Source organism: Elephantulus edwardii, unplaced genomic scaffold (assembly GCF_000299155.1).
Source record: "Elephantulus edwardii isolate Elephantulus edwardi_28Jun2011 unplaced genomic scaffold, EleEdw1.0 scaffold00237, whole genome shotgun sequence".
NCBI classification, from domain to species: Eukaryota; Metazoa; Chordata; class Mammalia; order Macroscelidea; family Macroscelididae; genus Elephantulus; species Elephantulus edwardii.
Genome location: NW_006399987.1, coordinates 1,519,134 through 1,529,359, shown reverse-complemented (window position 1 = coordinate 1,529,359; position 10,226 = coordinate 1,519,134). Strand labels below are relative to the sequence as shown.

Genomic DNA, 10,226 nt, shown 5'->3' with positions numbered 1-10,226 from the left:
ATGGTCACGTTGAGCGATCTGCCGGACTCGGTGCTGTTGGAGGTTTTCTCGTACCTCCCGGTGCGGGACCGGATCCGCATCTCCAGGTGCGGCGCAGCCCGCGGGGGAAGGCCGGGAGGGGGTGCCCCCGGGGGTTCGTTCTAACGGCGGGTCCCCTCCACCCCCCCAGGGTGTGTCACCACTGGAAGAGGCTGGTGGACGATCGGTGGCTCTGGAGACACGTCGACCTGACCCTCTACACGGTACGCGGGGCCGGCCGGCGGGAGGACCCCCCCCTTGGGGCGGTGGCTTGGGGGACCCCTCCCTTGGGACGGTGGCTTGCGGGGTTCGGGCCTCGAGTATGCGAGACGGGTCCGTGGGCACGTCATAGCTCAGCTGCTCGCCTGCGACCTGGGCCGCCGTTACCTCTAACTGCGCTAAGCCTCAATTGTTCCAGCTCTAAAATGGGCATAAACAGTACCTCTCTGCCAGTAAGTACCTGACGGTGGAGGTGCACAGGGGTCGGTGGGCACCGGGGTCGTGCTTGGAGCAGCGCCTGTCTTAGTTCGCATTGCAGGAAGGGACATTAGCACGGGGCTGCCAGCCCAAAGGATGGAGAAACACCTTCTTCTAGAAACACATCTTCCAGAAACACCTGGAAGAAAGGCCTGGCAAACTGCTAACAAAAAACCTGGCCACCCTGTGGGTGACCTCAGACACACATGGAATTGATTCCAGGGCAACTGGTGCTGGTGGTGATAGGCTTATATGATCTATCAATTTGATGCACAAATAATTTTTTTTTTTACAAATAATTTTTTCAGAGTGAACTTAATTTCTCGAATTAATTATCAAAAGAATCCAACCTAACTGTGCTCTTATTTTTCTTGTTTTTATTAAGAAATCTTTCAAAACAGCCAGAAATACATTCAGGGTACTGTAACAAACCCTTACCTATTTTTGTGGCTTACTGTGTCGTATTGAGATTGATTGATTTTAACTTTTGGCCTTATTTGCTGCAGATCATTCATGTATGACAGACGTGCACATGTGGATTTAGAGAGCTGAAACCTCACAGTTAGGACTTAGAAGGGACTGTCTTTAATTCTTGGTGTCTTGCAAATCTTCCAGGCACAGTCTTACCACTTCTCTCTCTGTTGCTGATGGGTTGAAAAAGATTTGCGTTTTCCTTTTCTGCCTTATGCAGGTTTCAGTTATTGCAAGTTTTATTATGTTTTATTATTCCAGAGGAATAAGACACCTTAAATTCACATGTATTCTATGAATACCTCTTTTTTTAAAAAAAAAAAAAGAAAAAGAAAAAAGATATTGTTGGGAGCTTTGGTAGGCTAGTGACAAGAAGCTATACTGCAATCCCAGAGGTAGGCAGTTCAAATCCACCAGATGCTCTGCTGGAGAAGGAGGGACAATCTCCAGTACCAGTGAGATGCGATTTTTTTTTTTTTTTTGTGAGATGCGATTTGAACACACACATTATAAATACATATAAATATATAAATTAATATCTATAAAGATATTGTCAAAGACAGACAAACCATTCCAGTGATGGGGGAACAACTATAGTGGTAGTGAGAATGGTCCATTGTGTCAGGGTCACTGTCTTTTTTTAAATAACATGTCATCCTTTTTATTTTGTATAGTTTTAATTTCAGAACACAATAAGCAAAACTCATAATACTCATTAATACACAAACCCAACCTTCCTCCTTGAGGAAGGGGTTGAAGCGTGAGGCCCTAACATCCTGCCTTAAACACAGGACAGGAAAGAAAAGCTCTCAGTAAATGGAGCCAGGTGGGAGAGGGCGATTCAAAGCTGAGGTGGGAGCCACAGGGATGCTCTACAGGAGGAGATGGGAGGGTGTTAGAGATGGAAACTTTGTTTGTTTGTTTTTACTAGTTTATTTACAAGATTCTAATACAAATTCAAACAAATTCTTTCAATTTCCCTCACCCTCCCCATCAAATTCTACAATTCAATGATTAATCCCCTCTTCCCCACCCCCCATATCCACAGCCCTCTGCATCCACACCCCTGCTGGATCCTTATACTCCTTCTACATTATACAATGTTTATCCTTGTTGGGACTGAGTTAGTTCACTCAGCATAATGCTCACCAATCCCTCCCAAGTTAGGTAATAATTTACAAAGTTATCGCTCCTGCGTGCTGCATAGTATTCCATTGTGTGAATGTACCATAATTTCTCAATACATTCGTTTGCAGTTGGACATTTGGGCTGTTTCCATGTTCTTGCGATGGTGAATAATGCTGCTGTAAACATTGGTGTGCAAATCTCAGTTTATGCATCAGTTCTCATATTCTTGGGATATATTCCCGGTACTGGAATAGCTGGGTCATGTAGAATTTCTATGTTCAGCTTTTGGAGGAAGCGCCAAGGTGCCTTCCAGCATGGTTGCACCATTTTGCAATCCCACCAACAATGTTTAAGAGTTCCTTTCTCGCCACATTCTCTCCAAAATCTATTGTTTACTGTCCTGTTAAACTTTCTACAGGTTGTTGTTGTTGTTGTGTGCCGTCGAGTCGTTTGCGACTCATAGCGACCCTATGCACAACAGCCCTAAACCCTGCTCTATCCTGCGCCAACCGCACTGCCTCTGACACACCCATCCCGATTACCCCAGTCACCGAATCAATCCATCTCATAGAGGGTCTTCCCCTCCTGCGCTGTCCCTCCACCCTCCCAAGCATGATGTCCCTTTCCAAGGACCTGTCCCTCCTGGCAACATGTCCAAAATATGTCAGACAAAGCCCCAGAATCCTTGCTTCCAAGGAGTAGCTTGGTTTAATCCTCTCCAAGATGAATCTGTTTGTTTTCCTGGCAGTTCATGGTACATTCAGTACTCTTCTCCAGCACCACAGCTCAAAGGCATTAACTCTCCTTCTATCCTCCCTAGTCATTGTCCAACTCTCTGATGCATAACAAGCGATTGCAAAGATCATGGCCTGTATCAGGTGCACCTTAGTCTCCAGAGAGACATCGTTGCTCTTGAGTACTTTAGAGAGGTTCCTAACAGCAGACTTTCCCATCACGATACAGGTAGCAACTTTTAATTGACTTCTTCCATGCAAGATGCATCCTCCTCACCCTCAAGCGGGGGATCTCATCTGTCACCTCATCATCCATGCATAAGCTTACCTTATACAGTAGATGTGATTGGAGTGAGTCTGGGGATCCTCAGGGGAGAAGCCAGAAGATGACAGTGCACTTTCAAACAGCAGCACCACCAGGTCCTTCCTTAACAGCCTTGTCATACTTGTCAGCTTCAGCTTTCTGTCTCAGCGTCTCAACAATCGGATGGATGATCAGGGCTTTTTGGTTGTCATACAGCCAGTTGTAGAATTGTCCCGAAGTGCCTGTGCTTTTGTGATCTGCTCCATATTGATTGTCCAGCCATGTGCTGGTCTCAGAGCAGCAGCGTGAAGGTACGGGTCTGTTGGGGATTGTCACCTTCTCGACCTTCTTACCCTAATTTTTTTTTTTACCCTAAATTTCCTTCATGAGCTTACTTCACAGAGGTTCTCCAGCTTGGTCTTGCTCTCCTCCATTTTCTTTTTCTCCTCTTCATCCTCAGGAAGTTCTAGGCCCCCCTTTGGTAGTGGAGACCAGACTCTTCCAATCAGACTCCTTGAGCTGCTGCACACAGTGTTTGTCGATAGGTTCCGTCATATTCACGGCTTCAAAGCTCCACTCATGCGCTCACAAAAGCAGAGCCAGTCACTTGCTCTTTGCTCTCACCTGTGATGTAATAGTTGCACTCTGGTCTCCTTCATGAGAGACAGTTATTCTGAGAGAGAAGACATCTATTCTCATCTCCAGACTGAGACGTGTATTAGCAAAGTAGCTGAGAGAGGCGATGCCGGTTAGTAGAGGCCTCATGGATTCCAAGGTTTAGGTTTTTAGAGAACGCCTCATAGAATTTCTTGTAGTTCTTCTTGTCTTCTGCCAATGCAGAGAAGAGCTCAAGGCACTTCCTGACAAGAATTTTGCAGATGACCTTCAAAATTTTGCTGTGTTGCAGCATTTCTCAAAAATTGTTATGGGGCAGATCTTCAGCGTCACCTATACCACGGATGAAGTTCAGATACTCAGCTGTCCATGATGAACACAGAGCGAACATAAAGTTTAATGTTGTTCTTCTCAAAAGGAGCTGCACGAGGGGTGAACAGCAGTGCCCTGCCTCCCAGCCGACCTGCTGAGAAGTGCTGGCCTGCCAGTGTTCTTTCCAGGCATTAGTAAGGCTCCTGTAGGACTCTTCATAGTCCTCCTGTGTGGTGTCCTCAAGATTTCTGGTCCAGAGGGGCATATTCTTGTTCAGTTCCTCCCATTCAATATATTTCTCCTGAGTTTTTCCTTTTTTTTGTACTTAGCACTGTCATCCTCCTCATCTGAACCCACATCTTCTATTGATGCTTCTCTCCCCCCTCTTTTTCTTGTTGTGTACCCTCGAATTAGATCCAGCTGACACAGGAAACCCTCCCTGCTTCTCCAATGGAGCACCCGGTGGATTTGAACCATGCACCTTTGGGATTGCAGTGCAGCTTCTTGCCACTTGGCTACCAGGGCTCCCTTGTAGGTTTCTCTTTCTTCATCCTTGTCTTCCTCTTTCTCTTCTTCTGCCTCATTGTCACTGATTGCCTTTCCTTGTTTTTCTCCAAATAAAGGGTGATAGGGTAGCCTGTGTACTGCGAGTGCTTCTTCACCACTTCTTTGACTTGTCTCTCCTCTAAATAATCTGTCTGGCCTTGTTTAAGGTGCAAAATCACTTTAGTACCCCGACTCATCATGGTCAACACAAACTGAAGAAACCCTCAGTTGAAGACTCGCAGGCGTACTGCTCATCAGCTTGGTGTTTTGTGATCACTATCCCTTCCTCTGTCGTCAAATAGGCAGAATAAAAGCCAACAGCAAACTGACCAGTCGTGGAAGTCTGCACCAGCTTGCAGAGCCTCCATAATCAATTTGGGACCAGATTTCACAATTGTCCCTAAATTATGAGATCAGCCTTGGTCATGCCAATGCCTGTATCCACAAGTGTCAAAGGACGTTCCAGGGCATTGAGGGTGATGTAGATTTTCAGGTCTTTACCACTGTCCAACTTGGAAGGGTCTGTCAGGTTCTCATAGTGAATCTTGTCCAGTGCATCAGAAGCACAGGACAGGACATCAACTGGCTAAGGAAAATTTCTGTGTTGGACTTCCTCAGGCATTTTGATGGAAAGAGCTGCGAGTACCCGAGTGGGGACGGTGGGGTCTGGGGCCGCACAATGTGCTTGCGAGCTGCCCAGGGATGACTCTAGACCACTGCCTTTATTTAAACTGGACAATCTCTCTATTATTATTGTAACATTTTAGTGAATTTTTTTTAAAAATTATTTTATACTGGTTTACTTACAAAGTTTGTATACATTGCTTTTCACCCTGGATCTTCCCCCTTTCCTTTACCCACCCTTCCATCCATCAAACGTACAACTCGATGATTAAGCCCACCCCATCCTGACCCTTCTGCTCCCCTCCCCTCCTTGGACCCTCATACATGTTCTGCAATAATGGTCTTAAACAGTGTTTGTCTTTATGGGACTGAGTTATTTCCAGTCCTTCCTGAGTTAGGTAGAATTTTATTCCAAAATTTTTCTATGGTCACTGCTGCTTTAATGTATGAGATTTGAGGAGCATGGAATCATTGGGGCTGCTTTATGGATTATATATTGTTGTTGTTGTTATGTGCCGTCAAGTCGCTTGCGACTCATAGCGACCCTATGTACAATAGCCCTAAACTCTGCTCTGTCCTGTGCCAATCGCACTGTATGTACAAGCTCAAATTAAAAGTATCTAAGGGTTTGCTGTGGGGTTCCTGCTGAGTGGCAGGAGTGGAGGAAGGAGCTATGATTTATGGGGCCATGAAGAATATGTCAAAGAAGAAATTGCTCGTGTCCAAGCTGATCTGTGATCACAACCTACCTTCCTTAAGGACAAAGCTGCATGACTGGTTTGATGGCTAGAGAGAAGCTCAAATGGCCCATGTCAAGAATGAAAAGGGAGTTGCAGTTCTGTTGGAGACCCCAGCCTTCTACAAGCCAGACAGTTGTTTTTGACTTCTGACAACCCTCATCGGGTTTCTGAGGCTGTAAGACACCAGCCTTTTGACTGACTTTACTGAGGGCTTGAGATGGTCCAACCTGGTGAACAGCCTCTGTTGCAGAGTGAATGTGGTAGAGCTGCCTGACCAGGAACTAGGACACATGCTTATATTGTTGGATCAGGAGCCAAAGGTCATAAAATGCATCAGCTGAAAGACCATCAGGGGAGTCAAAAGATGGTAGATCTGGAAGCAAGTATTTGGCAGCAGTGGGTCCATAACGTCTCAGCAGGGTTACATGCTTGGTCAAGGGTACCTGCCAAAAGTCCTGTCGAGCCTTGCGAGAAGCCTCCCCATCGTCCCTGGGATGACTTGGTGGATTTGAACCACTGACTTTTGGTTAGCATCATAACACAGCTGCCAGAACTCTGCTACCAGACCTTTAGGACCGATTTTTCTGGTAGCCTGTTCTCAATCCTGTCTGTTGTCAGAGGCCCATTGTAAAGATTGAGAACTTTGTATCCTAAGACCCTTTCCGGGTCAACCTTCTTGTACCTCTTGGAAATAGATTTGATATCCTACACAGGCCAAACCTCAGGCAAAAGGAATGTCGTCCTCTAGACATAGGGTCCAACCCAGTACCAAAGTTAAAGGGATTGCCGTTTGGAAGGGCAGTTTTAAAAAATCCAGTATGGATTTCAGACTCAAGTCAAGACTTTTAGATGGAGTTAAGGGTCTACTTTTAGCTGGCTTCTTAATGTACAAACCAAGTGCCTCTGATTTCAAACTCTCATACACTGCTGTTTAGTGGATATGCCACAATTTGTTTACATTTCTGTTGATTTTATGTTTGAGTTCATTATGAATTGAGTCCCTCACAAAGAGCTGTTAATTCTAACCTCTATCCACAATTAACACTCTTGGCACCAGCAGTAAGGAAATAAAAAGACAAGTTACATTAGGAAAGGCTGCGGTCAGGGACCATTCCAGATTGCTGAAGAACAATGATGTCATTCTAGAGACTAAGGTGCACCTGATCTAGGCCATGGTCTTCACAATTGCTTGCTATGCATCGGAGAGTTGGACAGTGACTAAGGGTGACAGAAGAAGAATTGATGCTTTTGAGTTATATTGCAGGAGAGGATTATTGAACATACTGTGGGCTGCCAAGAAAAGAAACAGGGCTGTCATGGAGAAGGTTAAACCAGATTGCTCCTTAAAGGCAAGGATTTTGAAGCTCCGTCTCACATACTTTGGGCACATGGCCAGGAGAGACTGATTCTTGGAGAAGGACATCATGCTTGGAAGGTTGAAGGGACAGTTCAGGAGAGGAAGACCCCTGAGGAGAAGGATTGACCCAGTGACTGGAGTATTAGGGGCAGGTGTGTTGGAGACGGTGAGATTAGCTCAGGATAGGGCAGGGTTCAGAGCTGTTGTTCATAGGGTTGCTGAGAGCTAGTTGATAGCACATAACAATGGAAGCAGAAGAAGCTAAGGTCTGAGAGAGAGAGCGCACACGAGCACGTGGCTTTCTTCCCCCCCATTTATTATGCTGTTCCTCATTGGTACATTTGACTGTATGGGTCATAACCAACTATGGATGGCTAACATTGAAAAGAATGTGAATCCTAGAGCATTTAATTATGCTTTACATGAAACCCAGACCATCTATCGTGATGTTGCTTATACATCCAGTGCTTGGTGCTGAACTACAATTCATACTGAAGGAGTCTGTAGTCTCTTCCCTTTTAAGGTAAGGTGTGTCATCTGCATGCCACAGGTTGTTAAATAAGTCTTCCTCCAATCCTGAAGCTGACTTCTTTATACAAACCAATGTCTCAGATAATTTGCTTAGCAAACAGATTGTTCATGTTGAAGATATACAACCCTGATACACACCTTTCATGATTTTAAAATACTCAGTATCTGTTGGTTGAAGGACTATCTTTTGGTCTATATACAGGTTTCACATGAGCACAATTAAATATTCTGGGATTTCCACTCTTCGGAATGTTATAATGTGTTATGTGGATTCTAAGGGTAGGCTCTGGAGTCTACATTTCTGATAATTCACCAGATTTAGATTTAGCTTTTTATCCTGGAACTCTGGTGGCGCAGACTAACAGGTTGAGCTGTTAACGGAGGAGTTGTTGTTCTGTATAGAGGTAATTTTCATTGGCCTCAATTTTTAAAATGATTATTATTAATGAATTCCATTTTCCTTGACATTATGAGAATTTTCAGGATTTCCAGATGAAAGTGGAGAGATTATTTTAGAGAACACAAAGATACCTATCAGCTATGTTTTACTGTATTTATCACCTGTTTATCCATCCTTTCCATTTTCCAAGCATCAATCCATCATTTTTTTTTTAATGCAGCTCAGATGAAACTACACACAAGTCTACTTCATTCCAAAACTGGTTTCCATACACATCATTTTTTGGCATGCTCTGTTTTTGAGGAATAACTTGCATACTTTGGTTTGTTTTTAGTCGCCATCAAGTTGATTCCATTCATGGCGACCCACCGTGTGCAGAGTAGAGTAACTCTGTCAGGTCTTTAAGGATTGACTTCAGAAATCAGTTGCCTGGCCTTTCTTCTGAGGTGTCTATGAGTGAGCTTGAATCCTCAATCTTTTGCTGTTGGTTGAGCACTTAACTATGTGCGCCTGTGCCTGGAGACTCCTAATACATACATATGTTATTGTTTTGTCAGTTGCCAATCAAAGGGCTGACTCATGGGCTCAGACTCTTTCAGCAGAATGGGCTGGTATATTTACGTGTGGGGCTGCTAACCTAAGGGTCAGCCCTGCAAGCCAGGTGGGAGGTTGCCAGTTGGAATTGATACTGTAGGATCTTGCACGTCTCTGACCAGCAGGACAGTGCTGGGCGACCTGAGCAGGACTTAAGAGGTAAGGGAGAGGAGCTCATGGCCAAGTGCCCTCCCGACCAGTAGTCATCGTAGACTCTGTTTGAGAAGTTTTACCAAATAAGCACTGTATTCCTAGTCCTTATCTTACTTGCAGATCCTTCCTGTTTACATGACTACATTCACACCATACGAGAGAATGCACGTAGCTAGTATTCACACACACACACACACACACACTCTCTCTCTCTCTCTCTCTCTCTCTCTCTCTCTCCGATTTTACGCTCACATGCTGACATTCAGTCACTGATTCAGATCTCTGTTCTGCTGAGGAAATCAACATTTACTTAGGAATGTCTCCCTTATTTGTGCCCTGTGCCCTGTGAGTTTTCTGTGATTACAGTCTCTCCATTTCTGTTTATTTGCTTACTTTTAGTCTTTTATACCTCAGAAGAGGTTAATTTAAACTATGAAAACCTCTGTTGCCATCACCATTGCTATGGGTACAAGGTCAATTGGCCCCATATGCTTTCCAGTGCCCTGGTCTCTATGGAAGTAGACCACCAGCTCTATCCACTGAGCCACAAGTCTGTGCAAGTGCTGACCTCTGGACGGATTATCAGCTGAACTCTGACCAGTTTGTTCAGCGGCTAGTTCATGCTGTGCTAACAGCTGAACAAATGAAGGCACATTCCCAGATGGGATTACATCCACAGGCACGGAGGTTAGGTCTTCTAGCACATATTCAAGCCATAACATGGACTATGATTTTTATTATTATTGTTATGGGCAGTTTTTGCCTTTTTCAGCTTTATTTTGTGCTACTGATTTCTCCTAGGGGGCGGCCAGTGCAGCACAGGTAGAGTCTGATGGTTTGCTTTGCTTTCCTCTTCCTCTCGGGGAGAACGTGCCAAGGACAGATCTGTTACATTTGTCTTTCTGGAGTCCTGAGTCAAAGTGGTGGGTCACATACCATGTCTTCCCCCATGGGGATTGTGGGAAGCTTAGTATCAAATTTAATATTAATAATAAACCAAATGCTATATCGGGATATGAGGGAGGTTTAATACAAACTGAAGGTCACCTTGTGGCACTGAGGCCTTCCCTAAGAGTCTACATTGTCCTTGTTGTTATGTGTCGTTTGAGACTCATAGCGACCCTATGTACAACAGCCCTAAACTCTTCTCTGTCCTGTGCCAATTGCACTGTCTCTGACACACCCATCCCGATTACCCCAGTCACTGAATCAATCCACCTCA

At 44.8% G+C, this 10,226-nt stretch overlaps 1 protein-coding gene across 1 annotated transcript in view; it reads left to right on the top strand.

Moving 5' to 3' along the window:
* Positions 1 to 10,226, top strand: part of FBXL12 (F-box and leucine-rich repeat protein 12) — a 20,753-nt gene continuing 10,527 nt past the window's right edge. Inside the window, exons 1-2 of the mRNA XM_006898757.1 lie at positions 1 to 86; positions 170 to 242. Of these exons, the coding sequence (XP_006898819.1) occupies positions 1 to 86; positions 170 to 242 (159 nt within the window). The remainder of the gene's footprint in view (positions 87 to 169; positions 243 to 10,226) is intronic.